The sequence below is a fragment of the Vulpes vulpes genome, chromosome 12 (genome assembly GCF_048418805.1).
Source record: "Vulpes vulpes isolate BD-2025 chromosome 12, VulVul3, whole genome shotgun sequence".
In the NCBI taxonomy this organism is placed as follows: Eukaryota; Metazoa; Chordata; class Mammalia; order Carnivora; family Canidae; genus Vulpes; species Vulpes vulpes.
Genome location: NC_132791.1, coordinates 149,856,216 through 149,883,859, shown reverse-complemented (window position 1 = coordinate 149,883,859; position 27,644 = coordinate 149,856,216). Strand labels below are relative to the sequence as shown.

Here is a 27,644-nt window from a genome sequence, read left to right as displayed (position 1 = left end):
TTTTCATGAAAAAGCAGGAAATAAGCTGTCTCTTTCATAAAAAGATTTACAAAATGTAATCATTGTTGAAATATTCCCTTTGAACTGCCGTGTCCACGGGGGTCTCCGGCTCCCAGAGTCGTGCTTCATTAGAACCCCCTCACAAGCGGCTCCAGAAGGGCAGGTACACTGGTGGCGCCCGGCTTTGATGTCTTGAATGAATGAAAGAAAAGCACAATAAAAAAAGAGCTGTTGATCAAGCATAAAATACTCTTTAAGCTGACAGAATAGCAGCGTTAACACACCCTAAGCTGCTTTTAGTTTTTCCCTTTTTTCCTCACATTTTCCTGTGCTTTGTGTACAGTGGGGGTTTGTATTTTATAAGAAGTCTCTGATCTATGTAGTATGCCATTCGCTAACAAAAACCAAAATAGGATTGTTTCTGGCCCACTTGGTTGCCTGACTACTCCCTCCCTCCCCGCCGCCCCGCTCCCCCGCTCCCCCCCAACTTCCAAGGCGTGCAGTTTAGCCTTGCAAGGCAAGGGCCCAAATGCCTTTCATAAACTTGAGCCAATTCCTTTTGTGTGGTTAGTTTCGCTGCTCTGATTTTAATACCGCAATTAAAGACAGATTTTTATTTTCTCAAGAACTTTCTCTTGCAATGGGGGGGGGGGGTGGGATGGAACCGACACAGCTGCTACTTTTAACTAAGAAATTATATCATTAAGTCTGAGAGAGCTGCCTTGTTGAGCGGTGACTTTCCAAGGGAACAGGTCTTCCCAGGGTCTCACGTGGACCTGAGGGCCCAGACACATGTTAGGCCATTTCCCCTGACATCCTGGTTTTCTGGGCTTGCCTCTATCCAAGCATTAGCTCATCTAAGCCACATAAAAACTGGTCAGGTTGTTCTCTCCATTTGATGGAGTCTAAAACTGAGACTCGGGAATGCTAACTTCCCTGACATGACTTAACTAGTACAGGGCAGTGTGTACTAGTTGGACGATGGGATTCTGCTAACTCCACCTCTGGGGCCCTCACCCCACCACGGGGCATACAGCCCTCTGAGAGGGAGGTCTGCAGAGTGAATGTGAGTGGGCCAGAACACCACTGTTAATTCAAAAAAGTCTTTGGTTTCATGAGGTAAAAGGTTACTCAGATGAAAATGTAAAGGGAGACCAAAAAAAAAAAAAAAAAAATTGTTGATAGTGAGGCAGACACTAGGGCAGGTTGGAAGATGGTGAAAGATTTAGACTTTGGAACTACAGTCGGAATAATTGGATTGTGTGTGTACTCTCAAGGTTTGGAGGTGCTGGATGGCTTATTGGGCAAAAAGATTAGTGTTTTCCCGTCTTGAGGTTTGAACCAAACGGAGGTCTTGGCCGGGAGCAGCACGGTCACTCTCCAGGGAGCGGTGGTTTGGACAACTCCTCTGTGCTTGTAGTAAGTAGGCAGCCGTCCATGTTACAAAACTATTGCACGTGCTACTGACGCAGTTGGCCACAGTTGGCCCTACTGCAAGAACTGTTCCATCAGAACTGCCTGGGGCAGCTTGTGGAGACCTGCGTGTCTCTTTCTCTCTCTCCCTCTCCGGAGAGCACCTGTCATTTGGGGAAGCATGGCCATGTGGCATGAGCATGGATGTGGTACAGCTATGCTAGAAGTCATCCATCTAAATGCCTTGTTGGGGTAACTGACACCAGGCTTCGAGAGAATCTTAGGGACAGCTCATTTCTGCCTGCCTGCCTGCCTGCCTGCCTTCCTTTATTCAACCGCATTTAGTAAGTGCTTACTCTGCACCAGCCGCTGGGCAAGACACTGGGGATGCCACACTCAAGAAGAGATCCATTTTCTTGGGGAGAGAACAGGTAATTACAGTTCAGAGACTGTGACAGAGGTAAACCCCAGGACTAAAGGCCTGGAGAAAGACCCCTTGGAAGAAGGGATGCTAATCTGAGAATGCAAGAACTAGCAAGTGTTAGCAAAGCCAAGGAGAGTGGGATCACCCGTGCCAAGGCCCAGCAGGGAGAAAGCATTTGGCTTTGGGGAATCTGGAAGAAGTTTAACACAGCACAAGTGTTGAGTACAAGCAGTGAAAAGATAAGGCCACAAAGGTAAGTAGGGCCAATCATGGCCCATTAATGTTTTAATAGTTTCCTGTACAATAAACAAGTCTTGGTTTAGCGTTATTGAAAACAGGCTTTCTTTAATTAACAAAATCAGACAAGAAAAATGACGGCAGAGATCAAAGCCCGTGGCTGGCAATCCCAGTAACTGACACCTGTGTATATAGCATGCCACCTTTTCCAGAAGAAACCAGTGTAAACCCCCCACCCCTCTCCTCTGCTGTCATGCAGAATGAGTCCTCTCAGCAGGTCTCTGGAGGCCTAGGGCAGAGACCTGCTTACTTAAAGTCATACAACGAGCTAAGGGAAAAAGTAGGACTCAACCCAGAGTCCCTGGGACATCAGATGTTCAGCCCCATCAGTCGATATTCGGTTGGTAAAGACCCTACTATGAGAAGGGCAGGGTTCCTGGTATCTTGAAAGGTATAGAAGGCTGCAATCCGGTGGCGTCTTTCTGCACAACAGCTCCTTAAGGGCAGGACCTGTTTACTGTACACATTCTATCCCCAGAGCCTAACATACATAGCACGTGTGAGGCCCCTAGTGCTTGTGGCATGAGTGAAGAAATGCTCCAAAATGATGGCTAACTGATGCTAGAAACCCAGAAGGCCTGTCCATTTCTGTTGTATTGAAAGGGTTGGGGGGCTGAATGGAGCTACCAGGCTTTGGGCTGATTTGCCAAGAGCAACTCATTTGGGCTAAGCAGTGGGCTTTGGCTCATCCATAGAAGAGCAGGAAGCCAAAAATGACTAACTGGGTGAGTGTGAGCCACTTGAGAAGAGTCAAAATGGTGCCCACAACTCATGCAGTCCTGGTTGGTAGAGAACTCTTTGGGGCTGATGAAGAGTCAGGCCTGCTGGGGGAGTGGAGACAGGCCTCCCTGTGTCTGCATGTCTCCGTTTTACGTATGTGAATGTCCTTAAATAACCCACCTTGCCTGGAGAAGAAAGCGAAGTGTCACACCCAGTTCTGGATTCCACATTAACAGCCTCCTTCCGCACTGTTCAACTTTGCCCTCGAGGCCTTTTGTTTAACTTTTTAATCTGAAAAACAGATTCTGCTGCGTCACAGTCTGTGCCACCCTCCCCCTCTCCACCCCCTGCACCCTCTCTCTCTCTCTCTCTCTCTCTTTTTTTTTTTTTTTTTTTGGTTACAGTAAAATATAGCTATCTCAAACAGACTTGTATTTCCTTTCATCGTTAAAATATACATCCTGCCCTCTCAGTGAGAAGAGTATATAAAAGGCCTTTGGAGAAAAAAAAAGTTGTTATTCACATTAGAATGTCTGTTGTTAACGAAGGAGTCGTCTTAGTCAACCTTGTCTTAGGCCACCTCATGACCAAATTTTGGCAAAGAGTTTCCTAACAGCTCTCCATGGGGCATAAGAAAGGAAGGAGCCTGGCACTGGCAAAGGTGCCTACAGCCCTCCCAGCCTCCCTGTTTAGGATGCAGCCGGATGGATATTGTTTATGGTTCATAAAACCTGACTACTGTGAGTATTCCAGAATCCCAGCAGAATGGGATTCGAACTTTCATAGAGCTGTAAATTAAGGGGTGGGAAGTGTGATAAAACTCCTTAGAGAACGGTGAAGAAAAAAAATTTCGCGCTGCAATGGTTAAATGAAATTTTATAAGCACATTCAGTGTGGAGCTGTTTTGCATTACATGAGTTGAATACCTTAGAGACGCCACATCTGCAGGCACTTTATTAAATCCTTAGTCAGCACTTTCCAACCTGATGAGATTACTTCTTCATTTGACTGGAGAAAAGGAAAGCTGAGCTCTGGTCCTGGACGGCAAGGTTTCTTTTGATGTTTCACCTTGAACACTGAGAGAGGACAATCACCACCAACCCCCTCCACCGCTCTCACCCCCAGCACATCCCAAACTGTAGAAATTGTGAATGTAACAGACTAATTTTACTGAACTGGAGCCTCTGTGGGAGTGTGGATTTATGGACCTCCAAAACAACTATAGCTGAAAGTCCCTGAGGAAAAAATAGATCAAAGCTCTGTGTTTACTTCCTTAATGTAAATGTATCAAGATAACATCGTCCTATATTGTATTGTAATATTGGAACTCACTGCAGATAAGGGACAGAGATTCCTTTGTAGTCCATCTGGATACAGTAGGTTAGATTAAGGGGTTATAAAGTAGGAAGGCAGAAACCATATGAAATGTAAGCTTGTGTCAGTAAATGTCAGAAGACAATATTTTGACTCTCCATAAATGAATTTTTTTCAATGTGGCACCATTTTCCCAGTGATTTGCTGCTACTCAGCCCCAACAGTTTAACAACCTCAGATTACTTTTGTATTTCTCTTGTATGGCCCAAGGAAAAAAATGCTCAGTGTCATTCTTCAAGTAATGTTTTGAAACTCGCGCTGCTTGCATAGTAGATTTTCTAAGAAAATGTCACAAGATAAAAGTGGGCTTTTCCAAATACTATCTTGTCTACTTGATGTTACTAGTAGTTTGTGGAAGTTTCTAGAAATCAAGTGGCAAATACATGTGCAACTATCACATTCGTCATTCATCATAAAGAAATTAAGAGCGTCTTCAGCCACAAACTGATCCTGAGAAAATAATTAGGTGAAATGGATGAGTTTTTTGTTTTTTTATTATTGTAACTACTTATCTGCCATCTCGGCAAATAAATGATTTAATCAAAGAGAGCTTATCCCCCACCCCCAAAAAAAGCCTCAAAAAAAACAAAAAACAAATTCCCTGTGTGGTTCCACTAACCGATTGACTTCCCATTCAGGGGTGGGGGGCAAGGGGAAGCCTTGGTCAAGTAGCTGGGTTAATTGTCATGAAGATTAGTGTGATGTTGAAATAAGTACTAATGGTCAAATTACAGGAGTGAAAAAGTTTAAGAATAGGTTTTGGTTTGGGCCTGAAAGGGTTAATTAAGTTTTTTTCATGGGTTATTAAAGACCCCCAACCCATGCCTTCAGGAGTCATATTGACACCACACCACAGGGCAACTCGCTTCTCTATTGATATGTTGCTGGTCAGAGCACAATAGCCTTCTGTGTCTGAAAATCATTGCTAAAATCATCTCAAGGAAAAAAAAAGTTTGAAAGCTCTAACGGTAGACAAAAGCCCAAGAGCTGCAGTGCGCAGCTCAAAAACCCAGAGTCAGCAACTTCTATTGATTAAAAACTAACCTTTAAAGTAACTCTGAGAGTGTGTGGTTAGCATTTAAATTTAAACATGTCATGAGTTGATTTGTGTTACTGAATACCAACTCAGAAGGAGTAACATTCACATCGCATTTTTTTTCTAATTCCCTTAAGCAGCTAAAGTATTTCATGAAATGTCAATAGGGCAAAAAAGAAAAAGTGGGGGGGGGGGGCAATGCTAGGCCTTGTGGTTTTCTTTCCCATGCAAATATTCACACACACACCCCCAAAGAAAAGTGTGGAGAGTGAAACACAATAATTAGTCCTTTGTCTAACTTTCCCAAGTGCCAGAGAAAGACAGATTAATTAAATATACAACAGTGTTGGTTTTTGGAGTGGGGGTCTCGCTTGCCGTGTAGGTCATAAATTAGGCAGAATAAATACTTCAATGTGTTTGCAGTGGGCTTGCTACGTCAGAGCCACTGGAAGGTTGGTGGGAGGAGAGCGGAGGGTTTCTTGCTAATGATAGTCACGTCTGGGTCTGTCTGGTTGCTCTTAGCAACCAGACATGATGTAACACCAGGATGAACTTGAACTTGGGGGACTTGAAAAGAGAACAATAGACCAGAGCAATCAATAAAGCCTATTTCAGTGAAGGATTACAGAGCTGCTCTGGGGTAACCTTGTCGGCAAGGCGCACACTGAATAGTAAGATGTGTGAAGAAACTTTTTTTTTTTTTTTTTTTTTTTTTTGCTTTGCTTTTTAAGAGAAGTGCAGAGGCACTGCAGATTTTTGTAGTGCACTGAGGTTGTGTCCAGAAACTGTGGTATGGAAAACTGCTCCCCCTGCTGACTCACTGGGTCCCCCGTGTGTGCTTCAATAGCTACTATGCAGCGTCAGATTGAAGAAGGCTGGAATTTCACCACCGACTTAGAAAGTGTGAGGACAGAAATGCCGTAAGCGTTACTCGCCGCACCCAAACTTGGATACTGTTTTGTTAGCGAGAGACGGAGGCCGTAGCACGCACGGATCAGTGAGCTACTGGGAGAAGCCTCCTGGAAATACAGCTTGGGGCTTGCCACCCCTGTCCTTTCTCCCCCCACCCCCCTCCTTTTGTCCAGTTAGATTTAGGCCATTTGTATTTGCCAGGATGATTTCCTTTCGGGACACAAGAGGCTTTATTGTGTTCCTCCAAGCATGTGGTCAAAGAAGAATATCTAAAAGTTACACAGGATGAGTAGTTTTTCGATTCAGGCCTGGCTTTTTCAAGTCCTCTGGAAATCAGAGGTAGCTTGTGCGACCAGGAAATCTCATACCCACCTCCACGTAGCTATCATTTTGCCACTTCCCCCTGGGATCAGAGGCTGTCCTTTACCTAGTTGAATCTCTTGGGCACCAATGAAAGTCTGACTGAACCCACTCAAATGTACCCCTTTCTGATACTGCCAACTCAGTCTTCAGAGACATTCACTTTTGCTAGAAGTTGGTGATTTTTCTGTGAATGATGATGAATGTGGTGAATTTGGCAGGGCATCTCTAGGGAGAAGTTGGCAAAAGCTAAACACTTCTGTTTCACTTGAGAAACCAACTCTGATATTAGACCATAACTGGTCACTTTGGTTAGCCAACAGAGAAAGAATTGCCAGCATATAAAGTGATGTTGTCCAAAGCCAATCACCTGAGGATTTTTGAAAGGAAAAGGTAACTGGTAACTGGGCCCAGCAGGCATATGGAAGGCTCTAAATAAGTGCTGATTGAACATAAACAAGAACAGAGGCTATGCAATGGCCTCATTTATGTCCTTTGGACATCATGGCAGTTAATAGGGTGGAATCTTGATCCCATTTGATTATTATATATCATTTTTGATAAATTATCTTAGAAACACTGAGCCAAAGGAGCATTTTACCTCATAAAATCTATCTCAGGCACACATAAAGGAAACTGGGTATCAAGGAGGTGCTGTGACTTGCCCAAATCCTGCAGAACTCTTCATACAGCACTTTTTCTACTTCACCGCCCCTATTTTTCTATCACTATTGATCATCTGCGCCTGTTCAGAGAATGTCACAATACCATCTTTAGTGCCTACATCTCATTGAAAAGGAGATGTGAAAAATCATCAAAGTAGACATTGGTTGGCACAGGAAACCTCTTCCCTCACCCATTGTCCATTTATTCGACACTTGTTTGTTGAGAACCTTTTACTCCTGGCACTGTGCTGGGCACTGAGGGCTCAGTGACAAGATGATCAAGCTTCTTGCCCTCCTATAACTGCCCCCACCAGACTGCAAAACCTATATATATATCAAGCAGACATAAATACTTTATTTTTGAGACACACTCAGAACGTTTGTAAACCCCAGTGAAGACGCTGAGTTTCAACTTCAGAGAAATAAGATCAGCTTCAGTGACTCAAGATTTACTACTGTTTGTCATTCCCTTCTACCTTACCCAGAAAATCTGCCCCTGTACCGCACCCCCACCCACAGCCTTCATGCCTAATACAGATCCCAATTTCATGGTCAGAAGGGCAACTTCTAAAATATTTTACTTTCCAAATTATACCTCTAATCGTTCTTTCCTTTTTGTCTTCCAGTCCTGGTACCTGGGATAAAAGTCGCAGCGTCCCACCATCCACCAGACAGACCACCTGACCCCTTCTCAACTCTGTAACATGGACGCATCCTCAACCCAGCGCGGTTACAACTTCACTGTCAGTGGAAGGGGAGAATCAAATCAACTTGTACATGGAAACAGCGAGCATTATGGTCAAACAGCAAAGGCCATAACCTTTTGGGATTTTTTTTTAAATACTTTAGGGACTGTTGTAATTTTCTCATATGGTGCTGGAAATGGTTGGGCTTTGTAACATTTGGAGTGTTTCCGTGGTAGCGTGAGCATTAGGTGATGTGGCGAGTGGAGGTCTACCCTTGCTCACTGACTTCCCGTTGTAACACACTTTCCTTACGGAGCCTGGCTGTTTCACAGTATTTCATGAATTTACCCACACAGGTGTGAGCCTCCTTGAGTCATCAGGAGACACATGGAGAACTAAATCTTTTGTAGTAGCTGAGATCTGCAATATATAACTTACGGGACAGTCAAAGGGCAATGTTTTTCTGTAACACATTGGAAAAAGAAAATGCAGTTATGTTCCTTTTTTATTTTTTCTTTTAGTTTGGTTTGGTTCAGCAGTCAGCAGTTAAATATATAACATGGCCCACAAGGACAGTGAATCCACTCACGTTGCAGAACAATTCCGAAATGACAAACTACTACTACTACTATTCAGTTTTTTAAAAGTTGTGAAATGCTGCACTTACATTTAAAAAAAAAACATTTTTTCAACAATTTCAACAATGACACACAAATTCACATGGAAATGGGGAAGATGGTCTGTTTTGACAGAAACTGACAGGAATCAATCAAAACAATCGAATTTTGAAATGAGTAAAGTGCAATTTCATTGGATAGCTAAATATCTTTGTAAGATAGAGATTGTTGAAAATTCTATTTTTGTTTTTCAAGTCCTTCCACCCCAGGACTCTAAATTATCGGGGTAAAAAACAGCCTTGCAAGAAAAAGGGGAGCTATTTTTGCTTTTTATGTTTTTTATTGTTAAACTTGTATCCCTTTAAAAACTGAAGGAAAATTTAAAAAAAAAAAACAAAAAAACAAATCTAATGGTGCTTTTACCACAATATGTTAACTACATTAAATGCTAATTAATTATTTTCTGTTATTGAAGCACATAACTAAAATGAAATCATGGTATCTGTTAATTTTATAAGCTAGAAGTCACTATTATAATGGATTATGCCAATTCTGAAAATTTTTACATGTATCCAGCAACATAGGATTTATCAGTTATCAGACACTTCATTGTACCAGAGATTGTCCAGAACTTTTAAAAGACCTTTGTGCCCCTGAACTGGGCTATGGGAAAAAAATAATAATAATAATAATGAAACCAATACTGACACAAATGCTGGTGCCCATTCAGATCAAGGGTACCTGTTAGGGAAAAAAAAAGTTTGCACCCCCAAATGTCCTGTATCTTATGTAAAAAAAAAAAAAATACACACACAAAAAAACAAAAAAATAACAAAAAAAAGTGCAAGTGATTTTTCTACCAGACAGCGAAGCACCCCTTTGCTTCCCATGCAACTTCAAGAAGGTTTCCTATACTATACATATATATACGTTCTGGTTGGCAAGCCCTGCTGATCAGAGAAAGTCTCTGCATGTTCTAGTGTTAGTAACTAATTTTTATATAGTTAATGTAGGATAAAGTAGAGTGCATTAAGACACAATATTGTAATCCCTACTCTAGGCACTTGCCTTTAAACTATGTTTTTCAGCCCTTCAGAAGGGTTCTACTACTGTCCTATACAATCAAGTAACTGAAATTCTTGGGAAGACACTTTGCTCCTCATCTTTCCCCCCGAAACAATGTTGTTTTGTTTTGTTTTTTTTCCTTAATTTGCACGAAAACAAAAATTCCATATCAATGTGCCTTGCCCTGGATAGCGATTATTTGTGGAATTGTTGCACATGCTCCTCTATTGAAAGGGGTTTTTCCCTCGTCAAGCATTTGGAGACACTTTTTGTAAATGTGACTTTTATGTCAGCCATCGTCAGTTTCAACATCTAGAACTAAATAGAGAGTTAGTTGTTCCGCAGATAGGAGTAGTCTTTATTGTCCTCTGTGGTCAGTGGCAGTGCTATTCTGAGATCTGTAGATGGCTTAGAATATCAGTATTTTGGATGTTGCTGCATTTTACAATTTATTTGGAGTCTTCCTTTATTTCCCCCCTCCCAGATATATGAAAATATGCAATACCTGCTTATATCGTGTAGAAAAGCTTAGCGATTATTAATTTTTCTTTTATTTTTTTTTATTTGACCAAAGTCGGTGCTGCACTTGACGCAGTGTGTTTTAGGTGTTTGTCTTTGTACTTTTTTTGTGATTTTTTGAATGCACGTGCGCAGGAAGGGCTCCTCTTAGAGAAGCAGTCAAACTGTGAAGCACTAAGCTGACCCTGCTTCAAGCAATTTTGTTTTTACAACTGTTCCTTTCACAAGCAAGCCTTAAAAAAAAGACAACTTCCTTTTTCTTCAGCTCCCACACCCCATTTTTCTTAGCAGACCGCAGTCAATCCACATTCAATAAAAAAGTATATAATGCCCATTTTTATATGCACGTTTTTAAACTTCCAAGTTCTGAAAATTGTTTACTGGTTATCTCTATTTAAGGAAAAAAAAATAAAATAAAACATTTTGGATTTTCATATGTGTCTGATAAGTGGTTGAATAGTCGTTTGGCGCTGTTGTATGGTGTGATTGTCAGTATATGGTGTCACTTCCTATAGCCAGCCAGCATACTTTGCCTTCCCCTATAGCACTTAGCTGGGCATTACTTTATTATGACATATGTGCACTAAAAAAAGGAAAAAAGGAAAAAAAAAAGAAAAAAAATAGCAGCTTTTCAGTGCTTCACAGTGAAGGGAAAAAAGCCTAGACAAACATTTTGTCAGAACCTTGCGATAAGCCAAGGTATTACCAGGAAATTGGTTGTATATACAATAAAATTGCACCCTTTTTTTAAAAACAAAACAAACTAAGCAATAGTTTGGGCAGTTTTAGTGGTTTTTAGTGAGCATGTTGTAGTCATGACTGCAAAGAGAGAGAATAAACTGCCCACTCAGAAGATATGTAATTTGTATTGTTGTATAGTTTTATTGATTACACTGATTTATTCTACCCTATTTTATAATGCAGGACTTTTGTAATGTTGTTTAAATGAGGAAAAATTTCTGTCAAATTAGCCTAGTGAAATTTCTGATTGTCCATTATAAAGGCAGCGTTCATAGAATTGCTTTTCTTTCTTTCCCGCCCCTACCCCCCTTTGGGAACTGGATTTAAGTTTAAAACTTTCCTGTTTCCTTTTTTTTTTTTTTGTAAGTATTTAAATACAGTTATTTTTTCTCTCAATGGTATAGCATATTCCTATGCTTGTGAAGTATAGGTCTACTGAAAAACCATTGTAAATGGACGTTACAGGTATGCTGTATTTTTGAAGGTATTTTGTTGTATTAAGTTTGATGAAGCTAAAATTAGGGAACTCTGAACAAGATTTGCAGGAAAAAAAAATGTTTTAAAGGCTTTAAAACATTAAGGAGGCAGTCTAGGGTGATAACGAACAGGGGTCAAGTATTAAATACACTAAGTTACATTTTTGTTAATGTTTCATTGTCCAGAAAGCAGCAGGAAACTGTAGTTCAGTTGTGATCAAGCAGGAAAAAAGAAACACCAACAATCCGAGTGTTTACCTTTTTAGATGAAAGCCAAGAGAAGATGTTTGAGGAAGACTTTGCTACCTGGGGTGTGTAGACTGACAGGCTGAGGGCTGGCCCAACTTCCAAGGCCCCGCCCTTGATTCCGAGACACATTTGAATTTTTTCTCTCCCGTCAAATGGCATTGACAATATCAGCAAAGAGAAGTCCCCCAAATCCCTCTCCATGTTTTTTCTTTGGGAACTGAAGTCAGAGGCACAAACACTAAATCTGATCATTTTTCTGTATGCTTTTTCTTTTTTTCACCCTGATCCACTCCCCTGCCACCAAAATGCTCCTTTTCTGATCATTCATGGGCAGAGGCCCTCCCGCTAATGCCACTCATTCCAACCCAGAGCCTTTTACTTTCCTCTGAGGCTCGAGCAAACTTTTCTGTCTCTTCACTCCCTGGCCTGGCGGGTATTGGTGTCAGACCCTCCCCACTCTCCCCTCCACCCAGAGTCGGGTGTGGGCGCCCTTCCCCCTCTGGCCAGCAGGTACACCTCCCCACGCTTGCATTCTTCATTCTCTGACAGTCGAAGTGTAAGGGAACCCACATTTTCCAGAGTCACGGTGTTCAGTCAGCCCACAGGAATATGCAAAACCCATCTCAAAAAGTTTGTCTTTTACTTTTCAAACCCTTATCCCCATAAACTTTGAATTCTGTTATAATTTATGAAATCTGGATTAAGAAAAACAGTTTTTTTACTTGTGATTTTTTTTGGGGGGAGGAATTTCTAGGAATGTCATTTAATGTACTTTGCATCACATCTCTGGAAATATCTTTTTGTCCATAGTGGTGGTCGTCTCTCTGTCTCTCTTTCTTTCTTTCTTTTTGCTTTCTTTCTTTTTTATTTCTTTAAGTGTTTTGTTCTTTTTTTCCCGGTAGCAGGCCTCCATAGAACAAATTTAAAACACAACTGGCATGGTAGTGTAAGGAGAGCTTCAGTGGCACCTCACCACCCACCCCCGGAGACCTGTCCCAGGACAGTCTCAGAAAGCTGCACTGCCCACCGGCAGAGCTTTCGTTCAAATCGGCTTCCAAGGCCAATTTTGTCCTGAAGTCAATGCATGTATTTACTGTTTGACAGTAAACCCGCTCTGCCTTCTCCACGTCCAAGGCTGTGCATTTGCCTAATTAGTGTCGTGTATGTTTTCCTTTTATTTTTTCCAATAAAAAAGCAGTGGGATGAAAATTGCTTTGATAGATAGCAGGTAACATTGAAGCTGTTCCATAGCACTTAACTGTAGTGAATACTGTGTCACCAATTCTGAAATCAATTTAATGTTTAATGCAAATCCATTACATGGTGCTATTACAGGCTGACAAAATGATTTACACCAATGTGACAACTTGGGCTCAATTCACTCTGCTTTCCAACAGTGTAAATGCATAGCAGTGTTTATCTGCATGAGAACTATGCACTAATCTATCTGAAGAAAAAAAAACTATATCAACTTTGGTATCTACTTTCCGTTTACTTCAATCCTTGCCTTTTTGGTCATTGTTATAATGCCAGCTTTAGGACAGAAAGAATTATAAGAAAACCAGCATAATACCTGATATATTAAAATGTAGTGCCTGTGAAATCTGTATTATATTGCTCTTCTGAAGTAAGATTTTTCTACACCGGTAGCCTTCGCTGTCTGTCAGTCAGGATCTTCTGGTATAGGTGATGTAAAATAACCGTACAATATTAATGCATGCTATTCCATAATGCTTAGTGAACTGTATGAATATTACTCAAAGTTATGTTAGTCTTTTTTTCTGACTTGGTTCTTGTCAGCTAGGTTTAAAGGTATTTCACTGAGAACGCAAATTCTTTCTTGATTTCGGCTGTTTTCAGTATTTTGGAGGTATACATTTACTTAAATTCAGTATTACTGTGTTTTTGTTTTCTTTTTCGTTTTTTTGTTTTCCTTTTCCCAGGGGACAAGCATGGGTGGTTGATTTCAGAAATCAGTCCCTGGCAAGACTTTTGTCTCAAAACGACCATTTGTATTTCGAGAACTGTGCTACGAAGAAACTCTGAGAACATTTCCAAGCGAGGGACATTTTTCCTTGACTCTCGACCGAAGCTATGCTGACCCTGAAGCGTTTTCTTAATGGACAATGTTCAGCCAGGTACCCATGCTTGATCCGTCTTCACACCAGACTTCCTCATATTAAAAGAAAAAAAGAAAAAAAGAAAAAATCTTTAAGAAATCACATGGCTATTTAGTTTCATGCACAGTTGCAATATTTTCTTCAAAAATAAAACTCTGTACAAACTTTGGGCCCGATTCATAAGAAAAAGGAGTTTGCTATTAACACGGGATTTTTTTTTTAAATATACTTTTTTTTTGGTCTAAATTCGAAACTACTTGCTTCCCAAATTAAATCAGTTTCATCTCACTTTTTTTTTCCCCTAAACCAGCACCCATCTGCCTTTTGTGCCCCCAAAGGGTTACATAACCAGATGAGGAGAACGGGGAGATGGGGAGTAGGTACCAGAGATGCTCAGAACAAGGGGACCGCCTGCAGTCGAGGCCACCAGCACCGGGAGGCGGCAGTGTGGGGGGCAGGACCTCGCCTGGGTGCCAGGCATCACAAGTTTCACATGTGGGCTCCTTATGCGATTTCATTCAAAAAACACAATTTCCAAAATGTGTCTGGGCCGCAGGAATATGTGGTGGAAGTGCCACCTCTAATCCAACCAGAGCGCCTTCACGGTAGAAAACACTCACCAGGTCACGCAATGTGAACTCTTATATCTCCACAGTGCTATTAAGGACAAAAGGTGTCCTAGGAATTGGGCTATTTTTCCTGCTGTTCTTTATGCTCCACTTCTCAAAATGACAGAAGCTCTCCCACCTTTGATTCTATTTGCGTTATTCTTATTTTTCCATTTTTTTAATTTTTTTTAATTTATATTTTTAGTAGTACTCATACATATACATCAGCACTTTTTTTTTTTTCTAACATCCCAACCGAAGGTCACCAGGCCACTGGCTATGTGGGAATGGAGGTTTGAGAGACCTGCCAGGTTCATTTTTTTCTCCCTGGTCTCAGACCAGCCTGTCTGCACTGTGAACGCATTTGGTAGTGTTATCCTGAGATACTTACTAGACCAAGAGCTGGAGCTTTGTCGGGTCCTAGGAGGTCCTCACGAGAGACTTTCCAAGTCAAATACATGATCCCCCTTCCCTACACCTCTGACCTGTTACGCAGAACAAGGTTCCCTGGGGACCTTTCCCACCACCCTTGGAAATCTGCCCATTCAAGATACCTCGGGTTTTTCATTTCAAATTGCGGGGGGAGGGCACCGAACACTTCCAGAGATGAAAAGAGATCTGTTGTGAAACTAAACACCCCCCCGTGTTAATAACTTGGTTTGACATTTGTTTTTATGAGCCGGGCCCCCTGTGCCTCTAGTATACTTGTATTGACTCTCATAGCTACCCTTTTAGTTTTACTGTGTTCTGTGAAAATTTGTAATTGGTTGAGAATCACTGTGGGCGTCCATTCTTATTCAACTAAATCTCCACAGGTTTTTTGAGCTGGTGTGGATTAGTTTAACTCTTGTATTCAACCATTAGTGCTACCACCTTCTCACATTACGATACAATTACTGGAAGCAAGTACTGCATTTCCTATGCAACAAAAAAGGAAAAATAAAAAATTGCTAATGCTCTGGAAGCTGTGTCATCATTTGCTTTTGAATCACAACCTGGGCGGTTGTATTTGAGTGACAGTTAAGGGGATGGATCAGCCTTTCTGCACCGTGGAGTTTGCATTATCCTTAATAGATGCCAAGCACATCACGCCCTTCACAGAGTTCTAATGGGCACTGCTGATTTTCTCGCCCAGTTCACCAAACGGGAGGCTTAACGTTCATTCCCCTGTGCTTCTGACGTGCCTGATATTGTGCTTTAGGTGTTGTATCAGGGCCCCATGAGGAGTCAGGAATAGGGCCCAGTAGGTTTTCCAAGAGGAGGCTCTGCAGTAGCCTGGAGGTAAGGAACCGTAGGTTACAGCCACCAGCCCTGGGGCTGGGGACCCAGAAGGGAAAGGTTGAGCTACCAGAACCTGGGCGCTCCAAGGAGGAGCTCCACACAGCTGAGACTTGTATCTTTACTGAAAGGGGTCACCATGAAGGTGGGGCGCACCACATGGGTGGGCACAGACCTCTGAGAGGACATGGGTGGCTGGTGCTAGGACCGCCGAGGGGCACGCGGCCAACAATATTAGTACTTCTGAGGAGGCGACGGTGGCTGGTGCTGGGAGCACTGAAAGGAGCTGGAGCCGTTGGTGCATCCATCTTCTGCTGCTGTCACGTGGACAGGACCTGAAACCGGAAAGAAGTCCCCTCTCTCCCTAACCGCCTATTCTGAGGCTCCTGCCAGTGTTTCCCAGTGGCTTGATCAAAGCATAGGCATCTAGGAAGGGAGTATGGAAAATATAGTGAGAAAACTGCCAACCCTCAGAATAGGATACAGAAAGGTGAGCCTGGAGACGAGACCCAGGGTGTCAACAAGCAGCAGATGTATCTTCACCCATTTTATCCTCTCAGCTACCTCTGAGATAGGAACTACTTATATTCCCCTTTCCAGGTGAGGAAACTGAGGCAGAGACTTAGTAAGTTATCCAAGGTCATACAACAACTAAATGGCAGGGTGAGATTCAGATCCAAGAAGTCTGCTTCCAACTTCCATCCTATAATCACCCCATCAACTCAATTTTTTTTTAGATTTTATGCATTTATTAGAGAGTATAAACAGAGGGAGGGGCAGAGTGACAAGCAGACTCCCCGCTGAGTACAGAGCCCAATGGGAGGCTCCATCCCAGGACCCTGAGATCATGACCCGAGCTGTAGTCAGATGCTCACAACAGACTGAACCACTCAAGATGCCCCTCAACTCAATTATTCAACAAAAATTGAGTACCCACTATGTGCCAGAGACTATGCCAGTGGCTAAGGATAGTAGGTGAATAAAAACTGTGCAACTATTCTTATGAAGAATACTGTCTAGTGGGCAAGGTAACCATTATCCAAATAAATACAGCAGCCAAGGTAAGCATATAGCTGTGATGAGGGCTATAAAGGATACAGATTTCTGCAAAAGCCCATTGAGACCAGTAGGACAGAGAAAAGCTAACCAAGCACAGGGAGCAGGCTGGAAGGAGAATGTTCTGGGCAGAGGGAACAGCACGTACAAAGAGCCTGTAGTGGAATGGAGCTTGGCGCCTTTGAGGGGCAGGAGGAAGGCCTGTTTGGATAAAGGGAAGATAGAAAGGAAATAGTGGTTCAAGATGAAGCTTGACACTTAGGTCAAGGTATCGCAAGGCCTTGCAGGCACAGTAGGGACCTTTATCCTCTCTCCTACGAGCATCAGAAAACATGTCTTGATCACATTAGGCTAGATCTCTGCTGTGATACAAGCAGGTCCAAAATCTCAGCGGCTGACAATAGAGGCTGGCATCTGATTCTGCATGTCTGTTCAAAGGTTTGTGGCATCTCCTACAGAACCTCCTCACTCTGGGACCAAGGGGGAAAGCAGCCACCACCTCAACGACTGCTGGATGTGTCAGCATGAGGGAAAGGAACATGGCAAGGCCTGGCCTGGCTTTCAACCATTTCATCTAGAATGACACATGCCAGTTCCACTCACAGTTCATTGGCCATGTCACGTGGTCATGCCTCAGTTCAGCAGGACCAGGAAGGAGACTCCTCCCTCAGGGAAGCCTCTTAGAGAATACTTTTTTTTTTTTATGTAAATCTTCATTTCGGTGGGGTTAGCACACAGGGTTGTATTAGTTTCAGGTGTACAACACAGTGATTCAACGATTGCATACCCCACCGTTGCTCATCATGACAAGGACACCCTTGATCCCATTCACCCCTTCACCCATACCCCAGCCCACCTCCCCTCTGGAAACCATTAGGCCGTTGGCCAGGAACGTTCATAGGTTAGCTTGAGGAGGGGAGGGTAAGGTGCAGAGAGGAGAGGGTCAGCAAGCAACAGGACGGGGTGGTGGCCGGGGCTGGGCAGGTGCCTGTGGTGGAGCGGACAGGTCAGAGAAAGTAATAGGATATTAATAGCTACTGGGTATTGAGCTCTTTAATGGGATTTATCCCATTAAATTTCATGTTTTCTCTCTTATTACTGCAGCTCAAAAAGGTAGAGTAGGTCCTCAAAACACATTCCTAACTCAAGTGAATAGAGCCATTTCACACACGTGTGGCTCAGGGTTTAAGTTCGATGGTATCAGTCACTATCTTTAGATGAGGACTCTGGCCAATAGTAGGCACTCGGGTCTTTATTATTCAGAGTTCAGAAACTAGAATTAAAGCCTTTCAACAACTCTTACTGACAGATCGTGTGTAGATACAGGGCTGGGGTGAGGACGATGTAGAGGTTAAAGGCACAGACTCAGGCACAGCACTGCCTGGGAGGCATCTCAGCCCTGTGTCTTATTAACTCTGTGGGATTGGCAAGTGCCTCAGCTTTCCTACTGGTAAAATGGGAGTGATAAAAACAGCCCCTACCTCCCTCACAGGATTGCGGTGAATATTTGTGGAGTTGTTGTTTGTAAAGGGATAGAGCAGTGTGGCCTGGCATGTTGTTAACGCTATGTGAAGGCTTTAACTAAACAATAACTACGTGGTTCCAAAATGTGGAGATAGGGCAGTCTTTCAGCGCTTTGGCGCCACAAGTTTTCTTCCTTGTCATTTCCAGGACTCTACTTGAATGAACGCTGAAAAAACTTCCATTCAATATCTGCCTCAACAAAGTAGAAGAGGGAGCTTTAAAAAATATACTTGAAGGTTTGAGGACAGACACAGGTGGATTTAAATCTTGACATTTGGGGGATTGCCTGGGTGGCTCAGTGGTTGAGCGTCTGTCTGCCTTTGGCTCAGGTCATGATCCTGGGATCCTGGGATGGAGTCCTGCATCAAGCTTCTCACAGGGAGCCTGCTTCTTCCTCTGCCTATGTCTCTGCCTCTCTCATGTCTCTCATTAATAAATAAATAAAATCTTAAAAAAAAAACCTTAACATTTGGAGCCTCAGTTTTCCTGTCTGTAAAATGGGAATCTGGATAGTACCTACCTTACAAGATCAGGAAGACGGTCAAATGAATTAATGTATGCAGAACATCTGACATAGTATCAAGCATGACAACTATTATTATTTGCAACCCTGGGTTGGTGCATCCCTAAGAATACTGACAGCCTGGGAGGGCAATATATGGTGGAAAGAAGCTTGGGTTGAAAAACGTGAGTCCCCCTTCTACCAGTTATTGGCTATATAATATTAAAAAGTTATTACACCTCTCTCTGAGTCACAATTGAGAGAAAGGCCCAAATGGCTCAATGAATATGGATGAGAATGTGCCGGGAAGCACAATTCCCAGCATCAGGCACTAGGCTAGATTGAATAGAACCCAGCTGGAAGGTCCCACCTGGCTCTGGTTCCTATTTCCTTCGACCATGGTAACTGCCAGGGAAATCCATTCTCATCACACAGGGAAAGTTGGCCAAGGGAAGTGATGCTAGTCATCATTTTAACCCTTCAAGTTCTGATTCTTTGGTAAAAGAACATGGCTAAATTATAGAAGTCTTACTGGCCTTTACGGAGGAACAGGGCTTCCCTTGACCTAGGAGGAATGAACTAGTTTCTATTCCTCTCTGAAACACCTAAACCTATTGTACATTTGCTTTCCATCTGGAACATTCAGTTTGGATTTCAAGTTCATTCCAGGGAGCCCTGGTAAAACAAATAAAAATACATTTATTTCTACTGTCACATTCAAAATGTTTAATTAGTAAAATACCACATATGTACAAAATAGAATTGATTAATGAACTCCCATGCACCTCCTACTTATCACTTAGAATTAACCCTTACCCCCTCTATACCCCATCCACTCCTGGCCACCCCCAGGTTGTTTTGGAGCAAATCTCAGGCATCCTATATTTCATCTGTGATTTTTTTCAGACTCCAACTCTAAAAGGCAAAGACTCTTTTATAAAACATATTCAAAATACTATCTCACACCCCTAAAGCATTAACAATCATTTCTTAATATCGTCAAATAACCAGTGTTCAAATATTCCCAAGAGTCTTCTGATTTTTTAGTTTTCCAACTAAGAATCCAAATAAAATCCATAGACTAATTGATCTGTATCTTAAATCTTTAAATCTATAGGTTCCCCTTCCTTCTCTTTTATTTTCCTGGCAACAATTTTCTGAAGAAACTGGGTTATTTGTCCTGAAGAGTTTTTCAGCCTCAGTTTTGTGGATTGCATCTCAGTGGCATAGGCATGTTCTACCATTAAATTGGAAGCATATTCCTGACCTTGGGAGTTGACCTGTAGCACATAATCCCCAAATTGCCTCACACACCACCATGGGATGAACCAAGAAATTCACCTTGTATTCGTGGTCTGACTCTGAAAGTTATAGGCAAAATAACAGAACCAAGGTGAAAGATGATCTGGGAGCTGTTCACCAACTACAACCCTAGCTGGCTTTTTCTCTCTTGTAGGAGCTGTGAAGGCAAGGGAGAGTCTACCCAAATGATAAAGAATACAGTCTCCTTTGAGATCTACTGCAGACAAAAAGAAAGAAAGAAGAAAGAAAGAAAGAAAAGAAAGAGAAAGAGAGGAGAAGAAAAAAAGAAAAGAGAAAAAGAAAACCCACCTTCCACCTTCAAGGGGCACAAGATAAATAATTCTGGTTGGTTAAAAGTCTTCAGGTCAGATAAAAGTCTTTCCGCTCTTGCCTCCTTGTTCAACAGGCATCCTCTTCCCTTGTGAATATTTGGCTTGGGGGGGGGGGGGCAGAAGACAGTCCAAGGACAGGGAAAAGGAGCTCTCCCATCAGGCTCTATGGAGCAACCTTGGTGCCCCTAAGATTGCTTCATCTAGGTCATCTGCTGCCCCCACTTCCACCTTCACAGACTCTGAACACTGGCCTGAGCCACACTGCTCTTCATGAAAGTATAAAATCTCATTCCAAACAAACTGGACCAACATTATCAAGTACATCCCATGTGTCAGAACATGGGGCCGCCAAAGGAGATGAATCTGAGATCATCCCTGAAGAGTTCACAGTCTAGCAGAGAAAACAGAGGCAAGTCAAATCACTGCACCATGGCCTTATAAAAACCAGGGAGACAGCATGTGCCTGATGATCTGGGGACCAACTATATCCAAGGGAAAGTGAGCCACAGGGAGGAGATGCACAAGCTAGGTCTTCAAGGATGAGGAAGAGTTCTAGAGATTGTGTCTAAAAGACAAAAACATCAATAGTGATGATAGCAATAATACATGCCTAGTACAGCTGGCATGTACTAGGCAAGCCCTTCACAACACACATTATTCTAAGCGCTTTACGGGCATAAGCACATATAATCCAACCCCATGGAAGAGAAACAATTGTTATTCCCATTTTAGAGACACTACGGCATAGAGAATTTTAGTAATTTTCCTTACTTATGTTAATAATTAACCACGTGGGGCCTTAACATGTCGGGGGTAAAAGACTAGATAGGTTTCTAAGTCACAACTAGTCCAAATGTTAAGTCTGGTTCCCTGTCCTCTCCCAAGGGCCTGGAATAGTAATGGGCACATAGCAGGCACTTTGTACTGTCAGAGAATGAGCCGTGGTTGTGTCAGCTTTTATTTGTCCCCCTTCCCCAGATCTACTCTCTATCCTTCTCTAAAGCGTTCTGTGCTCAGGAGGCTGTCCTGTGTGGACCAGATCAATGGGCTTCCTTGGCCTGGGGTTACCAGCTGGTGGATCAGCAAATCAGAAGCCCTGGTATTGGGGGGGAGGGTTGCTGGGGAGGGAGGACAGTGATGTCAGGATATTTATTTCCCTGGCTCCCTCCCCAGGTCCTCTCTGATCGGTGACATCCCTCAACAGAAGGTCACGGTTCCTCTCAACATGGCCCTCTATACCTTAATTTCTCCTTCTGTGTCCCCCTAAGAGCTCCCTCCCCTCACCCCTTTAGTCAGAGGGATAGTAAGAGCTTTGGGCTACTGCTCTGTCCTTTGTAATTTCTTTACCTCTTACCCACACCTCTGTAAATAGTCTCTTTATTAAACTCCTCTCAAATGATCCTGAGTTGAAAGTGCCATCTGTTTCCTGCTGGAACCCTGACTGATAGAGTGGTCAAGCCAGAGCAGGCTTCTGGAATCTTCTTTATTCCTCAAATTCCAGCAGAGGCTCAGATTTATTCACCTGATGGCTGTCAAAACCGTAAATTTTCCCATCTTAGTTTATCCTAGATTCAGATGGCTGGACTCAACCTTCAAAGGTCGCTGAAGTCCATTTCCCTGCCTCCAGCTAGGAATCCCACCTCCCCACCTCCACCCCCCGACTGCTCCTGTCAGAGGGAAGTATATCTTACTTTGAAGATCTCCAGGTAAGGAGATACCATAACTCATTTTAGTGTCTTCATACTCCCAGCCTGATAAATCTCCCTCCTGTCTCACACGAACCCCTCCTGCTACAGGTGAAGCCTGTTTCCTTTGTCTGCTCCCTGGCAAGAACTGAACAAAAGAGCCTTCCTTCTTTGAAAGTATGCATTAAACCTTCTTTACCCTCCTCTAGTTCCAAAGTGCAGATCAATGAAAGCAGATCATCTGCCCAGGCTGGTCTCAGGTCGTCAACCCAGACGTTCTAGGAGAACTTCGCCTTAACAAACTTTTACAAGAATGAGTTCGGAAAGGGTTGTCAGGGGAGGGAGGGAAAGACGAGGCCCAGCGTCTGCTGAGAGCCCACTGACTGGGCTCCCGGCAAGAGTGATGGGGAATTCTTCGTCTCCTTTGATATATGTATCCACTTGGCCCTTCATCATCCTCGCCTGTTATCCTGACCCTGAATTCTGGATGGTGCTGATTTGCTGGTAGTTAAGGACTCTGACAAAGCGCTGCCTCCTAAACAGAAATCCGCCACTAGGGCCTCAGGCCTCCTCCTTAGCCTCCTCCACCCCCTGGGCTTTCACTGCATGTGAACTGAGGTGGGGAGGGCCCAGATCCACCACGCACCCCAGGACCTGATAAACCTCAAAGCCCACAGACCATTGTTTAAAAATAAATTTTACTAAATTTTAGAGTTTCCCCTCAAACTCTAATGCACACACACACACACACACACACTTGCACGTGAAATCCCAGTTATATAGTTTAAACCACGTATCTAGATCTTTCAAATGTTCTCCAACCTGATATGCTTTTTTTTTCTCATTCCTAGGTTGGTAAACATGCACAGGGCCTGTACCCCCTTCCCACAAAGGCATAAATGACTGATATAGCGGCCTTTACTTACTCCTACCTCAATTCGATGCCCCATCACGAAACCCTAGAGTTAGCGCTGGAGTAGGTGCTTGCCTTTGGTCACTGGGTTATCCTATGTCATCATTTAATCCTCCCAGTTACCGGCAAGGTAGATGCCGTAAGTCCTATTTAATAACTCAAGAAATGGTAAGTCACAGAAAGGTTAAAATCACCCAGCTAGTGGGCATGAACCACCTGAGCCCTGAAAGCTAAGGAAAATCTATCTAGACAAAGACAAGTGCCAGCAGCTAATACTGTGGAATACTTACATCTCAAAAGTGCTCTTATTTGGGACTTGTAGGTGTCTTACAGCCCTTAATTGTTTTCAAAATAGTCGAAGAGAGCTCTGAATAATTTTAGTACCACTTGAGTGTGCCAAATTCTTTTTTAACAATTCTTGGTTATGAGAATGTGGTTAGTTAGTACAGGAACCATCAAGGAAACCACTGGGTACCCTGAGCACCATTTACAGGGGCGGGTAGGGTCCACAGGCGGCTGATTGGGGAGCATGATTCCCAGGGACACACAGCCTGACTATTACAAGGATAAGTGGAGTCCCAATCTTCAAAAGCTCTAGAAGTTAAGTCAGGGCAAATCCTCGGTCATGGCACTGAACGCTGGGTGTTTGCCAATGACATGGCAAGAGGGAGTCAGAGATTCACACTCTGTGGCCCACTGTTCCTTGAGTGACTGAGCCTAGTGTTTTCCTGGGATCTGGATCTGTTCAGAGTTGAGGGGGTTTGTGTCTCTCCTCTGATGGTCTCAGAGGCTGACTCATCGTAACCATCCCATCTTTGAACTTCAGCACTCTTTCTCAAAGGTGAGAAAAGTCCTTGGTAAACAAAGGAAGATCATAAAGAGTTAAAGATGGATCTTAAGGGCTGTGAGAAATAGAGCATAAAGATAGTGTCCCTGAGTCAGGCTCTGTCTAGGGGAAAGACGTCATTAGGGCCCTCACTCCCTCTCCCTCCTGTCTAATGACACCGCTCACTCGGTCCAGAAAACCCAAGAAAGTGTCCCCTGCTCTTTGATCTATCTGGCTCACTTCTACTGAGATATGAACTGGCCAAGCCTAGATAGTCCCTTCAGAAAGTGGGCAGCTCTGTTGCTTCCAGGCCAACCTGGGCCTGGGGCTCTTTCGCATTGTTGTCAGAGCTGAGATGCATAGAGTCCAGCCTCCTGCACCACAGGCGGCACTTCCCACATCTTACTGGTTCTGTGCAAAAGGCCCAAGTGTAATAGAACTAAAGGTTACCTTGGCCCTTCCGCTTGCTCAACTTCCTGCCTTCCTGTGTCTTATTGAGGCTGGATTCCTAATAATTAGTTGAGTGGAAGGTTTTTTCCTGGTTTGCTAGCAAGTTATTACTTGGCCTCGAAGCACGAAAGATAGTAATGACTCTCTGAGGGAAGGTAGCTCAGGTCATGGAGGCTCTGCTAGCTTCTTGGCACGAGAGAACCAAAAATATCTCCCTTATTTCCAGATCTGATGTAATAATGAGAGCAAACTTCATATTCTTATTTCTACAAATTAGACCTGCATTCATGAAGACCAAATGCCAAGCACCATGCTAAGGGCTTCCTTTGTAACTATTATCTTGTTTGAATGGAAGGTAATAAAATAACCTGTGCATCCTAAGAGATGCCACAGAAATACTAATGTCGTGCTCCCATTTGCTCCCTTGGGGCCACTCATTGCTTGTCACTCCCCCCACCCCACCCCCAAGAAACATTCATGTGTTATGTTGAAAGTGAATTGATTGCTGTGAACAGAGCCCATTACCAAAGCCAAGCCCTGGTCTTTTATACATAAAGCTCAAAGTACACCATTCCTGTTGTCTGACTTAACGAATTTGGGTGGCTTTCAGAAGAGACCGAGCTTTCATCTTCCCTTGTCCAGGGAAGAAATGGTAAGTGGGCTCTGGAAAGGGAGGGGCAGAACAGTTTTAGAAGAGAGAAAAGTGGTGACAAGAGTTTGCCCTTTGCCCTGAAAGGTAGGAGGAGGGGTGGTTGGGGAGGGGAAGAAGGGAAATAAATATAGGAAAGTCCTAAGGGAGGAGGGGGCACAAGTTGAGAGCAACAACCTCAGGCTGCCCTGCTGGAGACACAGTCCCTGGGAGAGCAGACCCGTGTGCCATCTGCAAGAGGCCACCTGCTGGGGCAAAGAAGATGCACACTAGAGATGCCCACACATGGGAGTGAGGGAAGAAAAGGTGTCCTCCATGGGAATCACTCGTTCAGGGGCTTCCCAGGAACCAGAGGTGCCCCTGAACAGAGCAGCCCCTGGGTAGCATCTGCTCAGAGCAGAAAGGTGAGACCATGAGGACAGCAGCATCTCTGGCAACATAAAGACAAGACACAAGAAAGATGGGAAATGCCCCCCCTTCACCCACTTTCACCCCACTGTGGTTTCCTCACGGTCCCTGACATTGGAACAAACTCCAGAGTGGGGGAGAGAAGAAATCGAAAATGGTTTTAAACCAGACATGGATCCAGGGTGTGATCCCAGGGTCCTGGGATCGAGTCCTGCATCGGGCTCCCCCCGGGGAGCCTGCTTCTCCCTCTGCCTGTGTCTCCTGCCTCTCTCATGAATAAATAAAATGAAATAAAATAAACCACCAGGAAACAAAAAACAGACATATATCTAATAATTGTAAATTTGACAGAAATCACTGGCTGGCCTCAATTTACCCAAAGGTGTCTAAATTGAGTTGCCAGCTGACAGACAGCTGAGAAGTTAAGAATCAGAAATGAAAGAGTCACAGTTTGTACACAGCTGACCAGGCCTGTGACATCGCAGACCCGCTGCAGCTTCTAGGAAGCATGAGCCCAGGGAGCCCCGGCCCTGGGCATGGAGGCTGACTACCTTGGCCGGATGGGAGAAGGAGAAACCCCCAAAACTTCTCTTCTTTTTTGACTCTCCTATAGCCGCAGCAAGGACAAACCATGAATAGTATCTGAGCGAACGGTCCTGTAAAAGTAACAAAGATCCTCACAACAGTTATTGCCAAAACTGAGAACAGTGAGGTCGTCATTTACCAACCGGTGCAAATACTGCCGGCAGCACAACAGAGGTGTTGTTCTGCATGGCTCAGGTGGGAGCACCGATTGTGCCATGCAGCTGTTCTTTCCCAGGAAACCCCATTGCTCACAGTCCCTATCAGCTAAGGAGGGGAGAGAAGGTCACAGCTGGAGACCCACTGGGTGGGTGTAAGATTCCTAACATGGGTAGGGCCCCATCTCCTTACTCAGCCCTTCTGAAGACAGACCCCTGAACTCTGGGTCCCAGTTGAAATAGAGTGGACCTGCGGCCAGGAGACAAGCATGGCAAGCTAGGCACTTGCTAAGATGCAAGACTGAAGAGGATGCCAAAACATTCAGTAATGAAGATAAATAATACTTTAGTGTGAATACATTTTTAAAAAAAGTTAACACAAAAATAGTCACGATGAACAAAATATCAAATTTTTCAATAAAGACAGACTCGGTGTTACTGATTTTCCTTTTTGTCTCAGGGTTTACTATGGCTCAGTGTATCACTGTTACTGATCCTAAAAAGAAAGAAAACTCTCTTTATTCACAGGCTGCACGATTGTCTATGAGGTAAATCCAAAGAATCTACAAAAGAAATTGCCTGCAATTAAAAAATGAGATTAGCAAGTGTATAAAAAAATCTGCTCAGGCTGCTATAACAAAATACCATAGCCTAGGTGGCTGAAATTACAGAAATTTATTTCTTACAGTCCTAGAGGCTAAGAAGTCCAAGATTGGGTGCCAGCAAGATGAGTTCCATTCTGAGGTCTCTCTTCCTGGCTTGTAGGCAGCCACCTTCTCTCTATGTCCACACATGAACTCTTCTTTGTACAGGCTTAAGAAAGGAAGCTCTCTGGTGTCTCTTGTTGTTATCAGGGCACCAATCCCATCATGAGGGCCCCACTCTCATGACCTCATTTAACCCTAATAACTGCCCAAAGGCCTTATCTCCAAATACTGTCACATTGGGAGTTGGGGCTTCAACATATGAACTGGAGTGGGGTAGGGGTGGGCAGAGACAAACATTCATTCCATAACAGCAAGGTCACAGGATACATGGTCAATGTACAAAAATCAATTATATTTCTATGGAATAGTAATGAACAATTGGAATTCAATTTTTCAAGTACCATTTACAATAGTACTCCTGCAAAATACTTAGATATAATTCTAATCAAATATGTTCAGGATCTGTATGCTGAAAACTAAAAAACGCTGGTAAATAGATTAGATAAAACCTAAATAAATGCAGAGATACATCATGCTCTTGCATAGAAAGACTCAGTGTTGTTAAAATGTTAAATCTCAGGGCATCTGGGTGGCTCAGTCAGTTAAGCATCTGCCTTTGGCTCAGGTCATGATCCCAGGGTCCATGTGCTCTCTCAATCTCTATCTCTCAAAAAAATAAATAATCTTAAAAAAAGTGTTAAATCTCTATATTGATTTGTAGAGGCAATTCGATCTCAACAAAAATCCCACTACAATGTAGATATCAACAACCTGATTTCAGATTTTTTCATGAAAAGGCAAAATGGCTAGAAAAGGCAAAACAATTTTGAAAGAAAGAAACAAATAGGTTTCATACTGATTTCAAGATTTACTATAAAGCTACAGTAATCAAGACAGCGCAGTATTGGCAAAAGAATAGTGGGGCACTTGGGAGGCTCAGTCAGTTAAGCGTTTGCCTTTGGCTTAGCTCATGATTCCAGCGTCCTGAGA

The 27,644-nt window shown here is 43.2% G+C and overlaps 1 protein-coding gene across 12 annotated transcripts in view; it reads left to right on the top strand.

The window, feature by feature from the left end:
* The window catches only part of NFIA (nuclear factor I A), a 576,588-nt gene extending 561,342 nt beyond the window's left edge, over positions 1-15,246 (top strand). For all 12 annotated transcript variants that reach the window (XM_072730767.1, XM_072730768.1, XM_072730766.1 and 9 more), the window contains one exon: positions 7,828-15,246. In XM_072730767.1, coding sequence (XP_072586868.1) covers positions 7,828-7,845 — 18 coding nt within the window. In that variant the 3' untranslated portion in view covers positions 7,846-15,246. The remainder of the gene's footprint in view (positions 1-7,827) is intronic.
* Positions 15,247-27,644: the final 12,398 nt, after the last annotated feature.